This window comes from Topomyia yanbarensis, chromosome 3, assembly GCF_030247195.1.
Source record: "Topomyia yanbarensis strain Yona2022 chromosome 3, ASM3024719v1, whole genome shotgun sequence".
NCBI classification, from domain to species: Eukaryota; Metazoa; Arthropoda; class Insecta; order Diptera; family Culicidae; genus Topomyia; species Topomyia yanbarensis.
Genome location: NC_080672.1, coordinates 138,167,175 through 138,195,053, shown reverse-complemented (window position 1 = coordinate 138,195,053; position 27,879 = coordinate 138,167,175). Strand labels below are relative to the sequence as shown.

The 27,879-nt window shown below is 37.2% G+C and overlaps 4 protein-coding genes across 8 annotated transcripts in view; 3 read left to right on the top strand and 1 right to left on the bottom strand.

The window, feature by feature from the left end:
• Positions 1 to 368: 368 nt before the first annotated feature.
• On the top strand, positions 369 to 2,773 carry LOC131690886 (GRIP and coiled-coil domain-containing protein 1-like). Its single transcript, XM_058976958.1, has 3 exons — positions 369 to 579; positions 636 to 2,373; positions 2,432 to 2,773. The coding sequence occupies exons 1-3, from the start codon at positions 501 to 503 to the stop codon at positions 2,613 to 2,615; spliced, it is 2,001 nt and encodes a 666-aa protein (XP_058832941.1). The 5' UTR covers positions 369 to 500; the 3' UTR covers positions 2,616 to 2,773.
• A 6,150-nt stretch (positions 2,774 to 8,923) lies between these two features.
• On the top strand, positions 8,924 to 9,818 carry LOC131690692 (small ribosomal subunit protein eS19A-like). Its single transcript, XM_058976622.1, has 3 exons — positions 8,924 to 8,997; positions 9,233 to 9,303; positions 9,361 to 9,818. The coding sequence occupies exons 2-3, from the start codon at positions 9,233 to 9,235 to the stop codon at positions 9,758 to 9,760; spliced, it is 471 nt and encodes a 156-aa protein (XP_058832605.1). The 5' UTR covers positions 8,924 to 8,997; the 3' UTR covers positions 9,761 to 9,818.
• A 1,165-nt stretch (positions 9,819 to 10,983) lies between these two features.
• LOC131690691 (protein DPCD-like) lies at positions 10,984 to 11,848 on the bottom strand. 2 transcript variants are annotated; one of them, XM_058976620.1, is made up of 3 exons: positions 11,766 to 11,848; positions 11,189 to 11,670; positions 10,984 to 11,130 (listed from the first exon to the last, which is right to left on the bottom strand). In XM_058976620.1, the coding sequence occupies exons 1-3, from the start codon at positions 11,797 to 11,799 to the stop codon at positions 11,005 to 11,007; spliced, it is 642 nt and encodes a 213-aa protein (XP_058832603.1). In that variant the 5' UTR covers positions 11,800 to 11,848; the 3' UTR covers positions 10,984 to 11,004. The 2 variants fall into 2 exon arrangements, with proteins under 2 accessions (XP_058832603.1, XP_058832604.1); XM_058976621.1 differs by having other exon boundaries at positions 11,189 to 11,832.
• A 2,739-nt stretch (positions 11,849 to 14,587) lies between these two features.
• LOC131693078 (centrosomal protein of 164 kDa) overlaps positions 14,588 to 27,879 on the top strand; it is a 67,961-nt gene continuing 54,669 nt past the window's right edge. Inside the window, exon 1 of one of the 4 annotated variants that reach the window (XM_058980589.1) lies at positions 14,588 to 14,743. The gene's annotated coding sequence lies outside the window, so the exon portion shown is untranslated. Of the gene's footprint in view, positions 14,805 to 27,879 lie in introns of all 4 variants that reach the window. The other 3 variants (XM_058980591.1, XM_058980588.1, XM_058980587.1) reach the window with 3 other exon arrangements.

Genomic DNA, 27,879 nt, shown 5'->3' with positions numbered 1-27,879 from the left:
GGCCAGATGTAAACAACCGCAGTTTTCCTATGCATGGTTGCCAAATTTATATAAGATTTATTTTAAAAAACAAAAAAATCGTTTTTACGTATTATAACGAATTTTTTTTTGAAATGATGTTGTATTATGTATATAGGACCTAAAATTTATCGAATGGAATGGAAAACTGCTTAGCTTAATGACCCAATTAAACGCTTCTACGATCAATTTCGATATTATTTTCTGTTCGGGAAGGCCCTGGTGAAACTGGGGCTCGGAATGTAACGCCATGTAACAGCGTTTTTGCCTTTAGCGCGACGATAAGCATTCACTCAAAACATCGCAATCTGCGAAAAAAGTGTATTATTGACAGTTGAATTCCAATTTTATGTAAACATTGCGTGTAATAATTAATATTAGTTTTAAATTTTTCTTTCATAACTATCCAGTGAATTATGTAGAATAGTAATAATATGTAAGGATAATCGAAATCTTCAGCGAATAAAATAAACCAAATTAAAATGCATAAACCAGAGCAATTAGAATCTGTAATCAATTCGCAGAAGGAACAGTTGTTGCGTTATGAAAAACGTCTTAAAGGTAGGACCAAGTTTACACAAGTGTATACACGAATATAAATTTTACGCCGATTGTAGACGTAGTCACTGCATACAAAGGTCTGTTGAAGGAAAAAACTGCCCTAGAATCTAGTCTGGCAGCATTCACTGGTGGAGGAAATAGTCTTTCAAATGGACAGCAACAGCCAGCCAAAGTTACCGCTCCACCCGAGGATTGTGATGACGCTGGAGGTCTTCGAGAACAGGTGGCCACTCTGATGAACTCATTAGCAACGCTGACGGCCGAGAAGAGTCGTATGGAGTCGTCGTTTAAATCAGATCGCAAGCAATTGCGGGAGACTATTACGGAAAAGGATGCGGCCATCCGGGACTTAGAAGAGCAGGTTAAGGCATTGAACTATACGATTAAGACGGATTTGGAGACATGTAAGGCTAAGATGAAGCATGATCGCGAAGAGGAGTGCAATGTAAATTTGGTGATGATATGCGAGTTACAAAAGCAGTTGCTAGATGAAAGACATTTGAATGAAACGTTGGAGATGCAGCTGAGGGATTTGAAAATTCAATTTAATCAGAAACATTCCGATCGGCGGGTAAGTGAGATGCCTCAAGCATCAGAATTGGTAAGACAAAGTTCGGAACAGTTAGAGAGTTCGAAGAAGGAGAATGCTGCCTTGTCAAGTTTGCTTCAGCAATTTCAGGGCGAAATTGATAACTTGAAGCGCCAGCATGATGCGGCTATTCGAAACGAGCAGCGAAGAGTATTGATAGCCGAGGAACGAAGTAAAAAGTTAGAGGAAACTCACGAGGAACGAGTTGCTAACCTAGAGGCACGACTGGCAGAGCTAAGCGCTGTTGTAGGAACGTACGACCGGTTAAGACAACAGGATCAGGAAAATATCTCTAAACTTAAAGAGAAATTGTCCAAATTGAGTCTAGATAACACTTTACCGAGAAGAGTTAGTCAAGAAGGCAATGTGGAGCGGATTGTCGAAGAAATAAGCTATCTAAAAAACTTACTGTTATCGGAAAATGAAAAACTCCACAAACCACTGGATTTATCCCTATTGTTCACAATACATTCGGCTTTAGAAAATGACATCAACAATCAAAATAGTGACCTAGATGATTATCGTAACTTGCAACGCAGCTATGATCAGTGTTTGAGGGAAAATGAAGAACTCAAGGAAACTATTCTGACTCATCAAAACAATACGAAAAGTCTCCAGGAAAAAAATAAAATTCTCAATAAGAACATTGATGAGTTGGAGGTGGAATATAAAAATAAACTTATTGAGCATAAAAACGCGGTGAAAGCGGAGAAGATTCGCACTCAGGAGCTACTTAGTGCAATGGAGTCGGACTTCAAATCAAGGCTCTCCCAACTAGAATTACAATTAAAGAAGCAAAGGGAACGTTCACTGCAGCTTCTCGAGGAGAAAGAGGAAGAAATTAAATCTCTCCGCACGTCCTTTGATATTATGATGCATGATACCACCAGTGAACGGGAGAATTCCACTGCCGACAGCAAAACTATCTCAGACCAACAACATATTTTTGACAACCTTCCAATAGCACTGTCGAAAAAAATCAACGTCCTTAATTCGGTATTCAAAGCGGAACCAAATGCGAATTCAGAAACACATCACATTTTACATTATGCGCACGAGTTGGCACGCAAGGAAATCGAAATCACCGCACTACGAACGGCTAAAAACAACACCGAATCAGCTTTGCGCCAGGCCCTGCATGATAAGGTTGCTTCCCAAGAAGAACTTCATGAAAAGATTGCCTACCTGGAAGAGCAAATTGATAGGTTTGTTATAATTAAGTTAAATTTTCTTTCGTAGAGTTAGTTTTGATCACTGTTGCAGGTGGGAACGATGTAAATCTCGAGAGGGCGCGAATCTGGAGTACCTGAAAAACGTAGTGCTCAGCTTCCTTACGTCCCAGGATGTCGACGGCAAGAAGCACATGATTAATGCAATAGCTGCGGTTCTTAAATTTAGTGCGGCCGAAATGAAATCCATTCAGGGCCTGGATGGCATCAAACGGTGAAATAAATTGTCGGTGCGGTATGATTTTCAATGGGCCCTTTGCGATGTATTATTTTAAACTAAGTAGATACTAATATATCAATTGTATATCGTGCATATTTTAATTACTCTCTCGTAATAACTCTCAGCCTTAATTTACTGTCGACTGTGCACGATCAATAGGTTTTAGTATTTAAACATTTGCATGATGACATCATGAATGGGAATAATGACAGTTCGGTGACGTTCCAATTCTATGTATTCGAAGAAAATGAGAAAATTTTCTAAACGAATAAAATTCCCATTTTTATGCTTAAAGTTTGAAACCTAATTAAAACCAATATGTTACTCAATCATCTTGAATCAAAACGGCCAAATTAACCATGACAAGAAACGTATATTTTTCGGCGCGGTAACAAAATAAAATTCGAATCTCCCAACAACTAGTTTTCTGGACAACCCTCGTGCACATTGGGTAGGGGGAACCGGGGCTATTAAGAGCGTGGGGGTAATTCAGACCCCCTCGATTTCTCAGAAAACCGTAAGATTATGGCTTTCGTACATATTTTTGGAAACGTTATTCTGAAACAAGAATTTTGACAGATAGATCTTATTCTACGGTTTTTTTTAGAAAGGGGATACGTATTTAGTTTTATCACCATCGTCACAATAAAAATCGTTATGGGGTGGTAACCATGATTAAAGTCACAAATAAAAGTGAAAAAATTACAGGTATGTGTTTTGGAAAGCTTGAGGCTTCTATTTTATGATTTTTGTCGGGGTGAAAACACATATTTTCAAGACGCTCATAACTTTTGTCCGAAATGAGCGTACGGAGCTATTCAGACCCCCTATTCCATCAACCACCGTTCAGCGGCTGCCCATACCATTGCACACGCCACAGCAAAGAAAATACATGATGCGCCAATCGACTACTGTGACTACCCAGATTAATTATTTGCAGCCAGAGCTGCAAATTTTTTTTTCAGTTTGTTTTGAACTTGAAGGAGAAAAAATCCTCAAATCATGCCCTACTATGATCAATTCGCAGTTGTTCGTTTCCATTATTCATTCAAACAGCCGACCTGCTCAATCATTTTCCATTCATTTTCAATTTCATTGACCCTGTAAATATCTCTTTACTGGGTATTGACTAGGTTTTTCAAGCAAAACTACTCTGAACATAGTTCTTACTGTCCATGTAAGCTTGAAAACGCAAAACATGACATTTAACCTAAACTGGCCTCTACAGAGCAGATGACAGCTTTGGTTGGTGAATGAAAAAGCATCAATTTGAAATGAAGACGTACGATTCAGTTATGAAAATCCCGCCAACTTGAAACTGAATGATTGAGGGAGGCTTTGAATTTGAATCATGGTTGGGTTTGATTGAACTGAAAGTTGGCATCTGAAAATGAAAATTTGCACCACTGTGACTACCCAGATTAATTATTTGCAGCACAATTTATTTTTTTTGCGTCTTTAGGAGTTTCTTCAAAAATGATTTCATAGGTAAACACAATTGATTTGTGCAAAAACTAAATAAAATTGACGATCTGAATTACCCCATAGGGAGATCCGAATTATCTCTATATTGTTAAAGGATGGAAAAACGTCGAGTTTTGCTAATCACGTCTAGTGCTGCCACGGAGCGGTGCAAATGAATTTTTATGGCTCCAAAATGTAGCGAAAGTTTCAATATAACAATTAGGACCTTCGAACGATAATTTTTTTTTCACATCTATCCACCTAAAAGGGCGATTAGCTTAGGTAGGTCCGAATAGCCCTGGGTTCCCCTATAGACTAAATAAAAACTTGATTGAAAATGAAATGAAATATACAGGGTGGCACGGTCCAAAACTGGTCGATCTTGATTCAGTGCACGTTGATTATGTTGTTATATAAATGGACAAACTTAAGGGTCGTCGTTTGAAGTTCAGTGACTACAAATAAAAAATCGTGTGATTGGGATTCCGATATCCCCATTGCCAAATATCGTGCTTTACGTTTCACACTTTCCATCAGATTTTGTACCACTGTTGGATTCACTTCTTGGTTTACTTTTTATGCCGAACGCCAATTTGATTTGAACTGTTTCCCTTACATTCAGGATTGCCACTATTTTTCAAATAAGATAAGGCAGTTCAACAAAAAATGTCTGGCGAAATATGGCAGTTGACAGCGACCTCAAAGTCATCGAATATTAAAGTTTTCATAGAATGTGCATCAATCGATTTTTGTAAAATTTGGGACATTATCACCCAAATTTCCAAAATATGTATGTAGCAGATTCTAAAACTTAAAAATCTGGCAGAACGATAGATTTGTCTTTTTGTCTGGAAGCTGTCAAAACCTCTGGCTGTGCCAGATAAATCTGGCATAATGGAATCCCTGCTTACAATACCTCACCAATTACCCAGTAAACGGAAAGGCAGCTAGGCGGGTTAAACTAGATGCTAGCGATCAGTAGGCAATTGAATCTTTGTTCTAGACTATCCGCCGTAACATGCTGTTCACTGTAAAAGTAGTGTGGATAGGCTTAGGCCGCGATGTCCTTTGCTTTATCGAGAAGTGGGTTTCAGTTCGCTCGGTCCATGGTCGATTGTAAACAGCCTCACAGTAGCGATGAGAGATGACAAATGTTATCGGGTGAGGAAGAGCAAACGTTATCTGTAGTGTCATTTCCTTGAGTTCACCTGCTAAGTTTCACAGAAGGTGTTTCAATCACACCAGTTAACTTGGAATTGAGGTTGGCAAAGCTGTATTATCGTGCAACATGAGGCCAATCTGTGTCGCCATTCACCTCTGATACAGAACTCCTGTCCCTTACTTCCCCGCGGTGCCAACCGGGGTACAGGCCTCCTTTTGCCGTTTTTGCTTAAATGGGACTGGATCTGATTCTATTCCCAACGGCTGTCAATTCGTTTACTTCGACAGGTTGACGGATTAGATCCTGTCTCAGTTTCGTTTCGAGCGGGAGTGGCATTAGTGAAGATCGTCTAGGATCTGTGGTCGTATGCAGACAGGGAAGGAGGACAAACGACGCGCGCGCGAGACTGCTAGTGTACCCGTCTTACAGAGTGAATCTTTCGGTACAGTTAATGGTTATTTTGGGCAGCTCAAAATTATTTCTTGGTTTTCTTTTGTAAGTTCGGTTTGTGTAAAATTAATATTTTTTCCTCAATAAATAGTTGTTCGGAAATCAGCCCCAATAAGACTTCAATCTGACTAGTATCGATGATCAAGGATCAATACGTACTGAAAATAAATTCGCGGCGTCTGTTTTTATGATTCTAATTTCGAGTTCCGTTATTGCTAACAAGCCCGTGCATCAGGCTAACGATCCTTTGTATTTCCCGTCAATGTTCAATACTATCGTTTGTATACCCTTTCATTCTCCCATCGAACGTCGGGCCATAAAGAACAGCAGTAGCAATCAGGAATGTTAACAATGCGCTGCGATGAGTGCTGCATTTGATCACTGCTACCGCTGGGGGTGGGGACGACGGCGTGATCCGGCCCATTACGCAGATAAGATTAGCTTTCCTAGGCAATACTCCCTCGGTCGGCTGTGTGGAGTTCAAATTGCTTTTGTTTAGAAAACAGAATAATCTCGGTAGCCGGCTACCCAGAGTTTAACAAGAACCAAAAACTAAATAAGATCTTTTCTTTAATGACGATCGGAACTGCGACAGCGCGTGCTTCACCTCCTCTAGCAACGCGACCAAGCGCTCTCGAAGCACATTCCGATCATTTGCTCAAAACAGCCGTAGTGAATAAATGAGTATTGCTTAATCTAAGCCAGATCGCTGCGCGTCACGCTGTTTCTAAAGAGCTTCACATATGTAGTGATAACCCTAAAGAATGGCCCCTATTTATCTCTACCTTTGAGAATACAACACGATTGTGCGGATAAACTTCCGAGGAAAACGTGACTAGGCTGCAGCAATGCCTCCAAGGGAACGTACTGGCACAGATAACAGACGTTTAGGCTCGATTCGAAACGTGTGTAAATACCCGCTACTGAAATTACGAATCAATCACATCCTGAAATACGTTTGTAGGTGGCGCAGTGATCGACGTGATATAGTTGGAGCACAGATAACAGACGTTTGGACTCGATTGGAAACGTGTGTAAATACCCGCTACTGAAATTACGAATCAATCACATCCTGAAATACGTTTGGCAAACGTTTGTAGGTGGCGCAGTGATCGACGCGATATAGTTGGAGTATGGTTGTCAAATACGTGTAGCAAATAGTCGCGTAGATGGCAATAATGAAACACGAATTTCCAACGTTTATCAATTTGAAAGTTTACACAGGTTTTTTAAAAAAATTCGTTCTAGCCTAAATGTCTGTTATCTGTGGTACTGGACACCGGCATATGTCAGCTCCTACATCCTTCGAACTTGGGTCGCGTGATGCTGACGCTTAAGATACTCGAAGAAGATAAGAAGATATTCGGTCAATCGGCAATTATTATCTACTCATTTGTGCAAAAGATAAACCAAATACCATCACAAGAGCGAATAAATTGAATTCGATAGCCTGCAGCCTAGAGGAACATCTCTGTAACATCTCTCCTGCAAAATCATAGTACATCGACTGCCACGGCCTCTACGATAGGAGCGGCTCAACATGAACCCACGAACAAATAATAAACAAAGTTTCAGTGTAGTGACAGATCATTTCTTTCCATCAAAATAGAAATTCATAATATATTTTGCGTTGCGTGCAACGTACTTTTGCACTGCGTGTAAAACGTCAAAATCCTACAAAAAACTAGCCCTAGATTAAACAAAACCACTGAGAACTGACATACAAGTCAAGTTTTCAATGTGTGTAAGAAATAAAAATGTCGTTTTGAAATGTCACTAGCAAGTAGCAACTTGCAACTAGCCGGCGCTACAAACGGTAAACAAACGCTATTCGGGCGTTGCGTGCAAACTTGCATACAAAGGAGATTCATGCATGCGAAACTGTATGCGATGGTGATTTTTAACATATTTACTTTTTAATGCTTACACAGGTTTTTCGGGAAAGTTTGTTCTAGCTTATATGTCTGTTCTCTGTGACAAAATATCGAACAAAGTGGATCAGCGTAGGACACTTGTTAAACAAATTTTTCTGCTTGTGAGTGCAAAGTTGATGCAAAAAAGGAAATTAAAAGCAACATCATTCCTAGAGTAATCTCCCCTTAGGTTTCAGTACTCACCGACTCATGCTTCTATAGATCCTGCTATAATTGTGTCACTCTTGATAAATTAATCATTAATTTTATTTGAAATTATTATAATATTCATTATAATTACCGTTTGCGTGCAATTTTCCCTCACTTAAATTTTGGGTAATCGCTAGGGGCAGATCACCTTTGATGCATTTTAAAAATAGAAATTCGTAATGTATTTTGCGTTGCGTGCAATTTATTTTACGTTGCGTGTAAGACGTCAAAACCCTACAAAAAATTAGTCCTACATTCAATAAAACGTCGAACAAAGTGAATCAGCGCAGGACGTTTGTTAAAAAAAATTTCTGCGAGGGAGTGCAAAGTTGATGCAAAAATGGAAATTAAATGCATTTTTTCCAATTTGATGCAAATTTGGTATACATTTCTAGAGTGATCTGCCCCTAGGGTAATCGCCATCTTCAAATTTCTACGCGCAGAGCTTTATTTATTCATCGATTGCATACTTTTCTATCTGCCTCTCGTTTCTTCTGCTGTAATTCTCACCCACCTACTTTTCCGATATGAGTCGCAAAATTCTCCGTCTCCACAAATAACGTGAGAATAACTCCCGATAAAATTTATATAATATTTTCCTTTTCACCGGATAAGCTAATAATATTTTATTTTCTTGGAGATCAAAAAAGTGTCAAAATATACACTTCATTTTCAAGGTAAGAATTACGATAGACTTGTTTTTTCGTGTTTTGGAATGGCGGTAGTAAGGCTGAGAGCGCAAAAAGAATACCGCGATAAACTCATTAGCTCATTCTCCTTCGGATTTATTTCTCCGGAGAAAGGTTATGGGTGTGCCAATAACTTTTCATGTGAAAATGCGAGTTTTTATTGTCACAGTGGAAAATTATCCGGACTCATTTGCTCATATGAGTGATAAATGCAATGCCTGTATGCAAGAAAATGCAAAAACATCGCAGCAGTATAAAAGAGACATGAATAGAAAGTATGCTCTGTATATTTTTATTTCAGTGAGAAATTTTACCCCAAAAATAAGTAACTTTGATTTTCAGTGTGAGAGTTTATTTTTGTAAACCTTGGTTCACACGTGATCAGCGGATGCGTGAATGTCAAAACCTTGCAGCGCCGCTTTTGCTAAATGTCAAGATTGCGCCATATTGAATTCTTTCCTTCTCTTTTTCCGGTTGCATATACAAGTGAAGGTACGGGATTCGCGTTTTTTGAAAATAATATTTAGTAAATATCTTGTTAAAACCCTAATAATTAAAGATATTCAGTTAGATTAAGCTGGTTCATAATATATATTCTATGGTTAGATCAAAATATGAATAATTGGTTGAAGTATTTCTAGTTATATTCCGTCCAAATATATTGAATAGCCAGGTTAAGTGCCATTGGATTGTACACAAAGCTAATTGGTTTTTGTTTCGGTTTCAGATGCCAGGAATCACCGTTAAGGACGTCGATCAGGATAAAGTTGTCCAGGGCGTTGCCCTCTTCTTGAAAAAGTGAGTTGGTTTGTAATAGTGTAATACGTTTTTAATATGATACATGTTCGATTTCAGGTCCGGCAAACTAAAGGTGCCAGATTATATTGATCTGATCAAAACAGCAAAGTACAAGGAGTTAGCCCCAACCGATCCGGACTGGTTCTACGTACGGTGTGCTTCTATTTTGCGACGTCTGTACCACCAGAGCCCTTCGGGTGTTGGTTCGATTACCCGCATCTATGGAGGTCGCCAGCGTAACGGTGTTCGTCCGTCGCACTTCTGCCGTGCTGACGGTAGTGCCACGCGAAAGGCTGTTCAGTCTCTTGAACAGATCAAATTGATCGAAAAACACCCCGAGGGAGGTCGTAAGCTTACCAGCCAGGGCCAGCGGGATTTAGATCGTATTGCTGCCCAGATCATTAGCAAGCAACGGGCAGCTCTGAAGAAGGAAGCCGCCACAATTGTGCTGGCATAAGGATTGCTTGTTTGAACTTTCGAGCGGATGAGAATATAAGTTAATGGTGTAAACTGCATGTTTATTGTTTTATTTCAAGTAATATCTTAGGAAATGCCAGAAAAGTCTTGCCCATAGTCTATCACACAACTGATTAATGTGCAGAACCAAATTCGGAATTTTACTTTTAAATGTGTATTTTTGCAGTAAAAAATGTAATTAACGTAGTTCAATTGATTACGCCTTGGTTCTCTTGGAAGTCAAAATAACGATGTCTTGCGTATTGTACGCACTTCATTACTCTTATCGGCAGTAGATTCTACAAAACATATGGTCGGTGTTAAGTCAGACCGGACTAAGTCGCAAAACATCAAAAAATGAGATAATGACAGCTCTGGATAAAAAATATCGTCAGCTACATTCGACTTTTACCAGATTTGAAATATGTAACAATAAACTAGAGTTATGGCAATAATTATTTTTCCAATCATAATGTAAAGGATGCTGCGATTCAAACTTAAAACCTGTTTTTCTCGAAATCAATATTTTGTCACTTAGTCCGGTCTGACTCTACACCGACTATATTCAACAAAAAAGGATTTGTAGACTCTTTAAAACTGTGACTTCCATTTAGAAAGTATACAAATTGATTCAATCACATTAAATTTCGTCGGTGTTAAGTCAGACCGGACTAAGTCGCAAAATCTTAAAAAATGAGATGATGATAACGCTGGATAAAGCATTTCTTCAGTCGCATTTGATTTTTACCAGATTTGAAATATGTTACAATAAGCAATAATTATTGTGGCAAAAATACATTTTGAATTATAACGTAAAGGATGCTGGGGTTCAAACTATGAACCCGTTTTTCTTAAAATTAATACGTCACTTGGTCCGGTTTGACTTAATACCGACCAATTGTGCTATAAACCCGTCGTAACACAGAATGCCTATTAAGTTACTTGATTCTGAAACTGAGTTAGCCAATCCTAATCAAAATCAGTCAATACAAGTTGACAGCAGTTGGTGTTAGAACTTGACTCATGCTGATTTCGTTTTTAGATCAGAGTTGCTCTAGGTTCGCTCGGAGCTGTCACTTTTGTATGGAAACTGTAAACACTAGAGCGACTCGATTCTAAAACCGAAAACAGCATCAGTTTTGCATCAAAAACCACATAAAATATATTCGATTTCGTATCATGATATAGTTAGGAAAATCGGAAAGCTATGAAAATATATATTCATACGTTTTACTTAATGTAAATTTACTGACCAATCAGCCCTTTGAGCAAATCTTCACATTTGATGTTGTCATATTCAATGGTCTCCACGTTTTGCAGTTCAACTAGAACAGCTTTCTCCATTTCTATTAGAATGGGTGGTTTTTTATACTAAAAAGTACAGAACATCAGGTAAATTAATGCAGATTATAAGTTTTATCTAACTTACGGATATAATTAACGTTTGGTTCTGATGCCGAACCGTCAAGTCTTCCTGCGTTGGTGGGAAGTTGCATCTCTGGAACTCTGGTATCACAATTTTCTTGAAGTATTTTTTATTGGATGTCCGCACGGTAATTGTCCGGGTTTCCCCGTCGCAGGTTATTGTGTAGGTGCACAATGGATATGGCAGGTTTCTGATCCGCCACTCGATAGCATTCCGGGTGATCCTTTTCGAGAGGAATGGCTCCGTTGACGCTTCCGATAGCAGCATAGCGTTTTTCTGGAGTGTCTTTGGCATCGGCTCGCCCAGCTCAATTTCCCAGTCGTCCTTCTGGAGCAAATCACTGCGTAGCTTCCATGCTCGGCGAAGAATCACTCCCGTTTCTGTGCTGTATTCCTCAACCATTTCCGTTCCATCGGCGAAACTGTAATGCACCTTCCGGACCGTGCCCTGGATGGCGGACGATTTGTCCGCACTGCGGATTTTAGCTAGCCACGCAACGTACGACATGTTTAATTGTTTGAATAATATTCTACAAGGTTCTTAACAAAATATTACAGTTTCCATAGCGATTTTTGCCTACCGTTTCGCGGCAAGAAAGTAACCAAAACAAACATCCTGTGGAAGAGAGTGCTTTCGAGGGCGTGAGAGAGAGACCCGGCACGCCACGCACGTCGGCAGGTCGAACTTTCATCACTGTTGCCATTCTGCATAGTTTTGTAGTTATATTTGAGCTCCGTCATTATCATCCAACAATGAAATATGGTGTTGGATAGCATACATATTTCGCGTTGATTAGATAGAAGGATGATTTTTTTCGTAAAGTTTTGGCACTGGTCAAGTCCAATAATTTTGCTGAAAGGGTCAAATTTTCTTTTTCATAATTTTGGGGGGAACAGTGTTTTTCATGCTAGTTTTCATGGTACCCAATTACCCTTATTTATTCTAGAATTTTACAAGCAGGAAATGTTAAATACAAATATGATATCAGTAGAGTGATGCAGTTTCTATTTAAATACGATCTGACTTTATTAAATTACGAGAGAAGGTGGTTGACTGACTCAGAACTCGATATTTATTAGTTGGACTAAAAGTCAACATAAATCAGACCTGGCTAAGTCGCAAAATCTCAAAAAGTGAGATAAAGAATTAGCTACATTCGGCTTTTGCTAGATTTGGAATATCTTACAAAAACATTAATCAAAAAAAAAATGTTTTATATTACAACGTAAACGTTTGAGCTCGTTTTTCTCGAAATCAACCTAATGTAGCTTAGTCCGGTCTGACTTATCACCGACCATATGATCCTTATCACTCAGAAACAGCATGGCTTGATTGATTTTTTTTTCTATTTCAGCACGAAAATAAATAAATTAATGGTAGTTGTGCCAAATACAACAATAATTCTCGAGGCTTTTTTCAAAAAGACATCTACAGTGAGCGACTCTCATTGTTTATTTTCTCTTCTGTTAATAATTCGGTAGCTTTAAAATTTACCCCTCAACATTTTTCATAATATGCTGGTCAAAACTAGAAAAACTCATAGTAAGAGAACTGCGGAGAGAAAAACAGCATTTTTGGCAACGTATGTCCCGGCATTGTATTGCAACACGTCCAATGTTATAAGGATAGGCAATGTTCGATTGGATTCGTTTTTTGACAGCTAAACCCGTATCCAAACGATCCAAAATGGAGTCTCCGCAGTTCTCTTTCTAGAGTTTTTCTAGTCAAAACCACCGTCTTTCGATCTGTGCTGTAAAAAGTGAAAAGTGTTATTACGTTATAAACGCGGTAAAAATCGAAAGAGAAAGTAGACAAAGAGATTCACTCATTGTATATATGTCGTTTTGAATAAAAGCTCTAGAATTCCATATTTTCAGTGAAAATAAGAAAATACAGTCGTGATTCGTTGGTTGGACCACCGCCTATGTTCGACTAACGAATTTAATCCGCTAGTTGATCCGGCTGACAAATGTCAAAAACTCTCCATAGAAGACATTAGTAGTTTAAAAGATTGTTAGATAGATTGCCAAAGTCAATTTGACATGAGATTTTGACGTTCAGATGCTTTTTAGTTGGACAATGGTCCAACTAGCTGAGGGTCCAACTAAAAAGCGGTCCAGTTAAAAAGTGTCCAACTAGCGAATCACGACTGTAATAGTACGCAAGTCAAAATCGTTAGAACAGTAGCGATAAGCGGTACGGTATGGTCACTCTGGGAGCTAAGTAACCACACCACGCAGAGTGACGTAGCCAAGATCACCTAGACCGGACGATTATCACAATTAAACAGCAATAAACAATACCTCTTACAAGCATTTCCAACGATTAGTACACGAGATATGCAAAATAGCTTACCCTACCCAGGCAACCAATAAGTGTGCAAAATTTGCCTTACCTCTGGCTTCCTGATAAGTATTTAAGTCGTTTTAAATGCTATTTAAATGTTGCTTTTAAAATATACGGCTACATTAATGCTGTGTGCATTGTTGCTGTTGGCAAGAAGTTTTTATGTTGCTTACTGGCAATAAGTTTTTAAACAGTTTTTAATGCTGATTAAGAACAGTTATGCATAAAGAATGCTAATATACTGCAAGAAGCATCTGAAATGCAAATAATATGCTATTTTACTGCATACACTAATGCTTGTTAGTTACCTACACTGAAAAAAATCCAAACGTTAGTTCTATTTGCTTCAAACCGCTTAAAATTCATATGAAGAAGAAATTCTATTGTTATCACGTGCACATATAGCTTCTATGTGTCAATTGTATAAACTATGTATGCACACACATAAGTTATATGTGCATATTGTTATAGAATTAGGTTTTATGTGCCTAATAGTTATGAAATGTGAATGTAAGATTAATATTTCTTGTAAATACACACATTAGATTTATGTGCCAGCACATAAATTAATTGCAAAAATCTATGTGTAAAATCAATAGGCATAACGTTTACTTTTTTTTGAGTGTAGGTATACATTCTCTTTTTGGGGAGGTAAAGTAATCCAAAGTGCTGGATCGAGCCTAGATGTTAGATACGTACAAAATGTGTCATTTTAAAAGCTACAGCCTACTCCTGACATCACGTTGACATTGGTGCACATCAGGTAGAGTTTGGACAAGATGAATGACGTATCCAAACGAGCAGAAATCCAATTTATATCTATTGCGAATAGATTAATTTTCTGCACGTATGGATATGAACAACATATTAATATTAACATAAATTTTCTCCTAGCCATACTGGCCACGCTTTAACTCGAAAGCTCTATTTAGACCGGTTCGATGAGAACCTGCGAGCGAGCTTTATCAGGAACTCCTCGAACTCAAAATTGCGTCTATATTGGTAGACGTGAGCGAACAAAATCATCAAGAGAGCGAATTGCGTTTTAAAAGAAAATGCTGTGGAAAAGCAGTGGATAAGGATACGGAAGTGAGGTTGAATTATTTGGTGCAAAAAGACGTTTTTTATTTAAAGTGCAGTGTGCAGTTAAATATCATACACGTGTGAAATGACAAAAAGAGAATTATTTCAGTGGCATTGTGAAACACGAACGTAATACTTTTTACGGTAACTGTTTATTGTTAGTGGGCCAAAAGTTTACTTCATGTGGGTGGTATGGTAACAGAATACTCTCCTTAGGGACCATCCATAAATGACGTAGCATTTTTTGGTTGATTTTAGCACCCCCCTTCCCCATCGTAGCATTTCGTCTCAAACCTCTAAATACCCCCTGGTAATTACGTTGCTTGACGGAAACCCTCCCTTGACCCCGCAAAAAAATTAAAAAAATAAGGAACGATGTTAGTTAGATGAAACGGGTAAGATTGTCGTGACATTAGGTCAACCCCCATTTCCCTTTAAAAAAGCTACGAAGCATGACATGACTCCCTACCTCCCTGTCGTCACACATCATCACAAAATACAAAACTCCCCCCTCCTCCATATAATGCTACGTCATTTATGGATGGCCCCTTACTAGTCTTTATAGCACATGAATTCAAAGGACGATAGCTTTAGGGAAACGTAAAGCTTGATTTGTGTAAAATATAATTGTGGGTGTGTGTGTGATGTTATTGTTTAACTGAGTTCACTTTTATTTCGGAAATAAGCTTTCTATGGGATAGTCATCAAATTTGATATTGTCTCGTAAAACAAAAAAATACCGCATATTAGCGTGAGATTCCTGGATCACAATGTGTAGCATAGATTAGTTGACTTATGGCATATTCGTTTTTGACACTGCACTACACCGGTGTAGTCGGTTCTACACTCATTCAAACTTGGGTGTAATCAGTCTATCTCTTTCTTTGCACTACACCGGTGTAGCACCAAGAAAAAACGAAAACGCCATTACACACAAGTGTTTATATAATAAAAGTTTCACTTCCAACTCTTGAGTGTTGGCTTTTTGCATTCCTGTTTTCGGATTTCTGCACTGTTCTTACATTACATTACAAACTCAATTGATTTTTCTTCAATGTATTGTCATTCATATTGCAGGATTCTCAAACCAAATAAACATTACCTTTGTATCTCCAAAACTTACAGTGGGTTTTATTTAAATATTATAGGAAACTTCTCGTGTATTGTCTACTTACACCTTTTATTATTAGGCTGAACAAATCGTGTCTTTAAATGAAAATATTCATTGCTTTCAGAGTTATTTTGAAATATTACACAAAGCATTTTCGACAATTGTACTAACGAATGTAATTTGGATCGAATCTGACAATCCGTTTGATTTTGATTTGTCCTTATTGAGAACGCAAACCATTCCTTCTAAAAAGCGATCCGTCATAATGCAGAATAAGGCTGATTAACAAAAATAATATGTGCAACAATATATGGACGACGAAATTTCGGATTACCTTCTTACTGCATCATCTTACTGTGCGTCCACATGCTTCTTATTCGACTAGCGAACAATGTATGAAGTACTTAGCACAAAATGCACGCGGGACTTATACATCTTCGCAATATACGATTAGGTCTCTTAGGTGCACCATAATAAAGGCTCTGCCTGAAATAGACTATCATATTTCGGGCTTTCTGCGTTACTTTCGAAAATTTTTGCGTAATTCATAGAATTCATAGTATATACCACAGAGTACTTCCGCCTAGAATGGTTTAGATGTTGTAAATAGCTGCAACTCAAGTTGTGCACCGGTCTTGATGAAATTTTGAGATTTTTTAAAATATATCCGTAGCAAAGTGGTTATAATTTTGGCTTAAAAAAGAATACTAAGAGCTGTACCCTGCTGCGAATTCTTTTTTGATACCGTTTCAAATATTATCGAATAAGTAAACAATCCATTCGAAGCCTCGACCAATAACTAGTGGCGAGAATTTGAGTGAAAATGAACCTATGCGATACCCGATTTCAAACAAATTCCGTGGCTTCGCGGATAGGTTCGCGAAAACTGTCTTGGCAAGGGATCTGTTCCTGTGGCAAGAAAACCAGTGTTTTCGTGACAAATAACACTATGAATTCGAAAGTAAAGGAAGCTCTTCAACAAAAGAGATGTTACCCTTCATTGCGTGTCATGATGGTCGGTTACGTTTTGGATAGACTTAGCAAGCTGCCATTACAGCGAGAACGGGCTATAATGATACGGCAGATGGAGTCTTGTTCCTCCGAAAACTGAAGAGCGATGTACAGTGGGCAGGATACTATTTCCAAGATGATCAAAACTTCTAGCGCTCGGGTTTTTTTTGGAGATTTGGTGCCTTGGAAAGGTATCTTGGGTAGAAGAGAGAATCATTTTGACAAATTTGGTTTGGATCTAGATAAGTGAAAACTTATCTAGATGATTTCTACCTTTTGCTAAAAGACATCCTAGTGAAAAGCTTCTTCTGCAAAGTTGTTTCTCTTCGCATTTTTGACATATGTTTCGAAGGTAGGGGAATTGTGGGAAAAACCGACACTGTGGGTAAAACCGACACCCCACAACATTTCCTAGAAATCAAATTTTTATTCATTTCATAATGATACATTATTATTAGTACGTTTATTTAGAGCATTTGAAGAAAAATTGGATTTACGTTAGTACGCCGAATGTCATAACAATAAACAAAACATACGACAGCAGCGTTCATACTCGTCTGGATGTTAAATTTCGTTGGTAGATTTTAAGGTTTTAACCGAACAGAAGCTTTTCAAATCACCACATTTTTCAGTACCTATTATTATCGGCCTGTCCTATAATCAACTAGGTGCATTGAAGACGAGTTTGAGAAATTCAATATTTTTAATCGCTTTTATAAAAAAAATGTGCGCTGTTGGGGTAAAACCAACACCCTATGATTAGGGTGAAACCGACACGCTGTTAAGATGGTTGTGTATACTTGCGATTCATTTCAAAATACTGGGGATCTTTGTGACACTTCAATTAGCCTATTAGAACACTATAGTATCAACAGAAATGCACAGAAATACTTTTATTGTGTTTATTTCTTGTAAGTCTCTTTAAAAATCAAAAATTGGAATTTTTGCTTATCTATTCTATCGAAGCTGTTACTATTTCTGCAAAAAGCTCATCAAACCGAATTTCTAGTGTTCTCTTGGTTTGTCATAGACGAACTTTATCACAATGAGACAATGATCTTATGTATACCCCAATAGATCGTTGATGATCAGAGTCCGAAAAATCAAATCTGAAAAAGATAGTTTTACTAAGAAGTGTGTGTGTCACTTATAAGTGAATGAATCCAATTAGCAGAACGTAGAACGCTTGCAAATCTTCTCTTACGAAATAATATGACACTGGAGGTTGCAACGATGTGCGCAAGGATTATTTGGAAATACTCATCAATAAATAATCCTATAGCATAAAATACTCTTATTTATAGTACTACGCTTTCGAACTTTCTTCCTCTCACTACATGATGAAGCAATAAAAAGCACATATTTGCATCATATCTTTTCTCAGTGTGTCCAATAAAAGGTGAATTGCCACCGACCCAGTCATTCTTTCTCTGTCTATTTTCAATTGGACACGTTCCTAAAAACCTAAGCTCAAATGAAGGGCAATAATTACATTTAGCATCCTTACTTGTTTTTATGAACGAATCGAGTCCAAACCAAAAGTTATAGCTGCTCAAACATGTTGTGGTTTATAAACAACATGGGAATGAATGGGTTAAGCAAATACACGCACTTGAAAGTGCCACATTTCTAAAGATTCGAGTCTTTATTGTTGGTTGAATGGGTTGAAATTTTCTCTTTCTCGAACAGACTCTGGGTGGTCGCCATGAAAATCGAAGTCTTCCGGCCACAGCTGTAGATTCCATGTCAGATCAACAACCGGCAATATTATCCGCAAAAAAAGCAAATTTATATTTCTTGGGAACATCTCAGTGACCCCTGGCAACATAAAACTCCTTTCTCGGAAGCTAGTTAAAATCCAATTCGTCTACAAGGATGCATTTGATTTGGTCAACACCTGATCATACAGCTTTCGAGCCCACAGTCTTGTCGTACTTTTTAGCTTTAAGCTCTGACACTTTTCCGAATGCGCATATTTCGAACCGTACAGCACTGAGATTGTTGACCACTATAACATCGGACGCCTTGATCAGTTGATACAGAACACTAGATTAGGATTGTCGCTGGTGTTCCCATTGTTTTCGTCTCAGAACATGTTTGTATTGCTATCGGTATATATCTGTCAAGGTATCGAAAGTCTGTCTAGTAAAAGTCTTTGGTTCGCACTTTTGGTACACGCAGAAAAATATGGCCTGCTTGTAACCACAAACCGTTTAGTTGAACTTCAAATTAGTAAAATGCAGAGTTTACCTTTTATATTTCAGTCTCGTTTATTCTACTGCAGAATAAAAAATAGGCAAACAGAAAAATGATGTGATATCTGTTATGGAACAAATTTCTATGTGGCATACTATTATAATTTCATTATTTTCACATGGTATCTATGCGTGACAGATAATTTTTATGTTCTACTACAAATTGCAAAAAAATATGTGTGAAATCAATATATTCAATATAACGAATTTTCTCGGTGTAAATTTTCGACTGTTATTGTTATGAAATGAAAGAGTTTGTATATACCGCACAAGGAAATGAAAATTCATCAAAATTCAGTACAGGTTTAGATAATTTGTGCATTCTAATTAGTGAGAATACATCAGCCAATTGTGTTTGTGGCTAAAAGGAACAAAAATGATTCGTCGCTATGAAACGACGATAGAGGATTATTTTTTTGCTTTTTTTATTTGGCCTATTTGACAGGTATATCCCGGAATTAAAACAATGATGTTCCTACCACTGATGCCAGCGACAATCCTAATCTAGTGTTCTGTATCTACTCTTTGATCACACCTTCCATGAAGCAGACATTCCTTTAAATGTTTCAGAACTGCACAGACGGTTGTTTTAAATTCCTTTATGATCGTCGTACCCGACCATGTCGTGGTTTCATTACTTTTAGGCAAAATTAATTAGCTCCTTTTCCACTCGTGGCAATTCGAAAAAAGAATTTTGTTTAAAAAAAATACATAAAATTTCAAGACAAAAACTTTGTGAATGGATTGCTGCCGACCACTAGGATAATTTTACCTGTCAAACAGCGGACCGATTCAAAATATGTATGCAGAGCTTTATAGTTGAATCCAAATGAAAACACAAAACATTGGATGCACCAATACATTGCCATTCATGTTTCAAAATTTTTAAATGAATATTGATTTCAAAAATCATAACTGGAATCTTGTTCGTATTAATCGTAATCACCTAAATAGTTACTTAGGGATATACAAAATTCTAAAGCGGACCCCACACTACACAAAAATAGTGTCAATAAAATTATTGACAACACTGCTCCAATCAATCAATCCCATTTAAATTCTACAGAATCAATATTTTCAAAATGACTTTATACCTCAACATATTGATCAAGATATGATTTATTGTCAATATTTCTGCTCGTGTAGGGTCCGCTTAAGATTAATTTCAATAACCATCAGAGATTGTATTGTATTGTATTGTATTATATTTAAAACATCGTCTTTTATAACCATAACTTGTTTCATTGGGGGATTAGTGCTCCAAGCGATTTGATATTGGATTATCTCTTCCGATATTATATCGATTGAGATCATTTAGAACTTGATGTTTTGCGATGTTTTGATAATACATACTATATGGGACAGTAGCAGGACTCAGAGAAACGCTCAAATCAGCATAGGACAACAACAGTGCTTAAGATCTCAAAGATTCGACAAAATCAATGGAAAAATGGAAAATTACTATTACTAATGCTTTGTGAACAACATATCTAAGTTCTATAATCAATGCATTGTGTAGGAAAAACTGAATTTTCCTAAAAAGGCTATATATGTAGCGCTGGGCCAAAAAAGAAAAAAAAAAATGCTAAAAACTAACTTTAATTCTATAACTTTCAGTTCAGCGATTCGATAGATCGTGCTCACCCCAAGTCATGAAAAATAAATTACATTGTGGAGCGACGATCACTACTCCGTTTATGAAAAAAAATAATACAATTAAAAATCTTCAAATAGCTTTCTTCTTTTTCTGTGATGTGTCATCATTGTATCTTCCGTGTATGCATGAAACTGGCACGCCAGTGCATCATCAGAATGAAATGCTATCAGCGCCTGGCGGCTGTCATGGGATGTATTACCTAGAACACTCTAGTTAGAGCAAACAAGCATGAAATTTAACGTCTTAACAATAGAAATACGTCAAATTTCATGCTCGTTTGGATACGTCATGTGTCTTCTTCTTCCTCATGACCACACTCTAGCTAGAGTGCTCTAGTACTACCTACCACCAAAAACAAATTATTTGTATTTGTATTTGCTACCATCAAAGAATGCGAGCTGACATGAAACGCAGCAGCTGCTACGCTTACAACGACAGAACACAAACTAACGAATTTTGCTTATGTTCCCTTTTTATATGTGCGCAGTTCATTCGATGAAAAAGAGGCAGTCCTAGCAACGCTTGCTACTTGAGTGAATTGTACCGACCAATAACGGATCAGATAATTATTAACTTCATAAAATCTATTATTTCCGTTATTTTTAGTAATTGTACACCCTACGGAATTGGATACAAATTTGTTGTACATATTTCCAATCAGATAGCGTAATAATCTTATTTTTTCATTCAAAAAATTTCAAAATTCGGGTAAAATTCCGGAAGAAAATTTTGAAGCGGGATCCATATATTGAAATGTTAGGTATTCTACTTCAAAAATTAAAAACGTCGCACTTCTATTATTCCACCGATTAGCCTGAAAGAATGGTAAATACAGCGAAAATCTACAAAAAATGAGGGTTTTGTCTGGCCGGGAACCACTGTGCGCTTGCGCAGGTGATGATTTCTTTGGAAGATAAGATTCCACGCATATCCACATACTTCAAAAAGTACCCCAGCAATCATAGAGCAGCAGATATTATGGTTATTACTGTTTCTACACCATAGAATATAGAATTAGTCCAGCGTATGAACAATAAAACTTGATGGAACAATTCATATGACTGTCGAACAAAATTGCTCGTAGAATTGTGACAACCGAAACGATCAAATGGGCGATTGAAAGTTTGGCTCCGTATAAGTCTCCGGAAAAATATGGAATCATTCCAGTTCTACTATAAAGAGGATATGAGTACTTCAAACATATTTTGAGGAAGGTTCTTATTTGTAGTCTTGCAAGAGGATACACTCCAATTCATTGCCAAAGATGGTCGCGCCACTTATGAGGAGGCAAAGAGCTTTAGACCGATTGGTCTGACCTCCTTCCTTCTCAAATCAGTGGAACGTTTAATCGATCACTACATTCGGGATGTTACCTTGGGCCAATGCAATGCAACATGTATAAGCTGACCGGACACCTTTCAGCAAGAAAGCGTAATCGTTCACCACACTCATGTAGATGAGATGAGATGCATATCAGCAGAGGAAGTCTACTACCACCCTGTTACACAATGTTGTCTACAACATCAATATTTCACAAAAGCAATCAAGTTTAGTAGTTTTTCTCGATATTGAAGTTGCTTTTGACAACGTGTCTTTGGAATCCATCTTGGAAGCAGCATGAGGTCATGGAGTACCTGCATATAACACGAACTGAATACATTCAATGCTTAGCAACCAAAATCTGTGCTCATCGTTAAGACAAGTAGAAATAAGGAAACTGATTGTCTGTGGATGTCCTTAAAGTGGTGTGCTGTCACCACTTCTGTGGAACCTTGTCGTCGATGGCTTGTTTAGGAAACTTGATGAGCGTGGGTTTCCGACATACGGTTTCACCGATGATTATCATATAACGGTCACCGGTATTTGCATTAACACACTTTCTGGTTTGATGTAACAAGCCTCATGTGTTGATGAGCAATGGTGTCTTCATGTTGGACTATCTGCAAATCCAAATAAAACATCAATGGTGCTTTTCACGCAACGAAGGATTTCAACCGGAGCTCGCTTGTTGCTGTTCTTTGACTTTAAAATTATTATCGCAGATCAAGTTAAGTACGTTGGGGTAATTCTTGACTCAAAACTTAATTGGACAGCTCACATCGATTTTAGAATCAAGAAAGCGTGCATGGCTGTTGGCCAATGTAGACGGGCTTTCAGCAAATCTTGGGGACTCACATCCAAGTACATTCAGTGGATCTACACAACAATTGTTAAACCAATATTGGTATATGGGTGTCTTGTTAGGTGGCAGAAGGTAGAAGTTATGACAATCCAGTCAAAGTTAAACCATCTTCAGAGGATGGTCTTGATGGCGATGACTGGTGCGTTCACGACAACACCTACTGTTGCTCAAGATGCACTCTTGAACATAAAACACATTATACGTGTTTCTGAAACAAGCAGCACTTTCTTGTGCCTTCCGTATTAAAGTCTTTGGAACAGATACACCCAATAGATCGTGCGACTAGTCACAAAAGACTGTGGCCCCAAATGGTTACCTAGGATGAGTTTAAACTTGCTCGCAGAGACCGTACACTCACACATAGTTTTCCTTTTAAATCCTTCAATGTGAGAATTCCTCTTCATGAGGAATGGTTGTCTGGCTGGATGGAGCGACAACTTGAAGATTATACTTGTTATACTGACGGTTCTTTGTTGGAGGGCCGAGCCGGTGCTGGTGTCTACTGTCAAATGAGAATAAACTAGTCTCATTCGGTCTTCAATCGGCACTTCAACAGGGATTTGCGGTAAAAGAATCTGATTTCGCTCTGACAGTCAGGCTGCCCTGAAAGCACTTAGTTCGACAAATTCTAGATCGAAACTAGTAATTACATGTCGAACTCAAGTCGAAGAACTTAGCATTTCAAATACTATCTACCTTTTATGGGTACCCGGTCATTCCGGTATTACTGGAAATGACTGGGCGGATAGATTCGTTGGTCAAGAACCAGTTCTGCCCCTGTCGATAAGTTGGATAAAGCACAAGATTCGCTCTTTGGTTGCATCCGAACATGCCAATTCGTCAAAATTCATTGCAGTTTAAAAGTTCGCTTAAAACTTGGACTGAGGTTCTCCAAATTGAAGAAAATATTCGTTTCGGAGATTCCACCTTATTTATAGCAAGAATTACTTGTAAATTTTAACCAAAACTGTAGAATTTCTTTTTGATTTGTGTGGAAGGAGCACGACAAGTGTTTGCAAATTTAACATGTTTTACAACAACAATCATAATTATAGGGGAACCCGAGGCTATTTGGACCTACCCAAGCAAAGCGTTAGGTAACGGACTCTTCGTTTTTCAATCCTTTTACAATGTAGAGGTAATTCGGACATCCCTACGAGGCAATTAAGACCGTAAATTTTTCTTTATTTTTTTACAATGGAAATATTACCTAGGAAAAATTTATTAGAGAAATTCCTTAAGAAGCAAAAAATAAATAGCGTTACAATAACTGTACCTTAAGTTTTGCGACTTTCTGAGAAATAGAGGGGGTCCGAATTACCCCCACTGTCTTAATAACCCCGGGTCCCACTGAACTTCTTTTAAAATGAAAGTGCAAAATAAATTTAATTTCAAATAATTGTATAATTATGATGAAAGTAAACAAGTAACTATATGCTAAAAATCACAAGTTTTACATTTCTTACATTTCTTTCTTTCTTATGTATAGAATTCGCTCAAACTTTGCAAACTTTTTCCGAGGCCCGGAGGGCCGAGTCTCATATACCTATCGACTCAGCTCGAAAAATTGGGACAATGTCTGTATGTGTGTGAGGATATGTATGTATGTGCACTAATGTCATGTAATTATCTCAGCAACCGCTGAACCGATCTTAACAAAATTAGTTTCAAATGAAAGGCCCAACGTTGCCATTTGACACTATTATTTTCGTTTTTCCAAATACAAATATGCAATAATTTGTATTTGGTTTTTCGATACGTTGTTTACTTTCTGAGATATGGACAATTTTGTCAAAGCGCAATGGGTTTAAAGCAAATAACTTTCGAACAAAGCAGCAACACCATATAATGTGCACATAAAGCCTGTAAAAATACCTTTCAAACAAGTTGTAGATTGTCAAAATCCGATCACGAACGGCGGAGATATTAAACATTTTGTATTTTTATTCCTCGTTTACCGATTTCTAAACTAGCTAAAATGCTGCGGTTACATACAGAGTATTGCTTTACTGGTGTTTTAGGGGCAAAACTAAACCAATTTTGCATATCGGGGTATGAAAACATATCGGCGTGATTCAAGGAATTCGATTCCGAAAATTGTGAATTTACTTAATAATTAATTAACTATTTTTCAAAAATTAATACGCAAGTTTGCTTCAAAGACAAAACAATGTTCAAATTCACTTCAATGTGAAAATTTGTCCAGAGTTGATGTATTTATCCGTTGGATTAAACATTGCGTTCAATCGTGAGATAGACGTTGGATGGTATATGAATGCACAGATCACCAACTTATCCACCTGGTAGTGAGAAAATAGATTTCTAACATAATTCATATTCATATTATACTCGTAGCATCACCAAGAGCAACTGTGTTTTTGATTAACAAAATTCTAGTGAAAGTTTATCTTCTTTTGCAAGATTTATGTTATACTAATTGTGGCGTAAAAATTATCAGTTGCATTATGTATAATAAAGATGTAAGGAATCAAAGATTCGCCCTATGTGCAAAATAATATAACAGCACTAACCATCATTTACCATTCCTCACTTGTCGCCTCTATCCACCCCCCGATCTCGCCTCAATCGTGTTCGTGACAACTGTCACGACTCAGATATATCCTGATATTTCCAAATCCATTTCTAAGATGTGTCATAAGACCTTCAACTAATCTGAAAAACTTGTTAGTATCCAAGCTAATTTAATCTTGCGATGTACTTGTTCAGGTTGAAGCAAACAAATCTATTTTTGTCATCTGTTTCCCTATAAGTAGTTTTGTATTTTAGTGTAGAACAGATCCACTTGCGGAAACAAACTAAATATTTCATTCTACTTGAAAAAGAAAATAATGGTGGTCCTGGCAAAATTTGCAAAATATTTGTATTATGAGAAAACTATAATTAATTTATGTTCCAACCCTGCTTTCCTCTGTAAATGAGGGGCTATTCCTTCGAAACGTTGCACTAAGGAGAGTCATATGAACAAAAACCGAAAACTACATCAACTCCAATTTAATTCAATTCTATACTGAGCGTTTGTATATCGTCGCTGTTGTGCTATCTTATGACAAACGCCATTTTGGGGTGAACTGAGTTAGATATGCCATGTTACTAAGTTTTAAAATCTCCATAAAGTCGCGTTTTCAGAATTTTGAAATTCTGCTGGGTTACTGAGATATAGCGAAACACGATTATGACAAGCGCCAATTTCTCGAATGATCGAGTTGTGCTATCTTATGACAAAGAAAAAAGAGACAACATTCTTAGTTTGTTTGCTTGCTATAAGCCGAAAAGCTTATAGCAAGCCAACAGATGTCTCTGATGACATAGGTAATTCCTATGCAGATCAACCAAAACCATTAGCTAGGTTCTTGTCTCGGGAGCGAAACTTTTCCTACCATAGTTTTTTTCTGGGAATGGTTGGCTTATATATTCATGATTATTGAACAAATTTCCTTTTGAGATTTCCACTTGTTTTGGAAAGTATACCGAAATGTAGTGATGGATTATGCAAGAAGAACATTTGTTTCGTCTATTCATCTGTCAACAATAACATTGTTTGATATACATTGTCTCTAAATTGTCAATGAAACCAATTTTTGTTAATTGTTTTTCCTGAATAAAGGAGGAAAATTGGAAAAACTTTGTGTTCTAATATCATCATTTTGTAACCTGATATTGCTGCTATCGCATGGAAAAGTATGATATTGGACATAGTGATCTATAACGCATAATTTTACGAATCAGTTATAATTCATTTTTATATGAAATCTTCTGTACACATTTGTGACACGTCATACATATTTTATCATCAATACATAGTTATGACACGTATGTGAGCGACTTTGGTTTACATTTTAAGCAAAAACTGTAAATATAGTCAACCGATCTTCGCACAAATCGAGAGTTTACTTCAGAAAAGATAGAAGCATCGAATGCCTTCTCCGAAAAGCTTCTAACATTTATAAATTTTAAGATATTCAATCTCAAACATTAAAAATCGTTTTTCTCGAAAAGTGCTAAATGGCGCTTGTCATAAGATAGCACAACAGCGACGATATACTATAATTACGGAAATCCCTGGGGTATTTCAAATTGGGTAATATGGTTGTTTGAAGACAAAAATGTTGAAAGAGACATACCACGTCTATTTTAACCTTTTCGCATCTGAACTGAATTTTGAATGAAACATATGCTCAAATGTGTCATTCGAAAATTGAGAACACCTGTTTTGGGTTGATATTATTGAAAATGCGGATTCATTGTATTGCAATGCACTTTCATGAAAAATAACGGATCAAATTCCAAAAATATCCACAAATTAGATCCGGGAAAAATAGCGCCAAAAAACCCCTGAACTATCGAACTATACTTGCATCCCAGTAAATGATTTAACTTATAGCGATGGTTTCAATTGCCCAAATTTACCTTATAACGAGAACGCTTCAATTGAAGCTTCAATGCCAGAATTAGTACAGGCATTGGACAATTTAATAGAGGTTTCGTTTGAGTGCTCCGTATTTTACACGTAAATTAGCAAGGATTACAATCACAGTTTGTGCATTGGACAGATAGTTGATCTCACTGTATTTAAGTCATACATATTACTGTGTAACTATAACTGATACTGAGTTGTACTGCAAACCCCAATATACATTTTTCATGATCAATGTGACTAATAGCATATTTGTTATATATTTTCGATGAATTTAAATACTTATTCTGATAGTTTGAACCATTCCTTTGTCATGGTATTGTTTTGTGTAGGACTCATAAACCCATATCTCCAGAACGAGAATTCCGAACGAAACAATTCTCAAGTGATAAGGATTGCTGGACCTGAAAAATTCTATTCTGTATAAAAATTATTTTTCAGATATCTGTGACCAAAAAACATCTTTTAATTCCAAGACGAATTCCTGACTTCTAGATTTCCTTAATTAAGGCCCATCAATAAATAAAAAGAACTGACTAAACTGATAATCTTAAAACGATTACACCAGTTAATCTTAAAACGCCGTCAAGAAAAGAAGAACGAAAACGTACTCT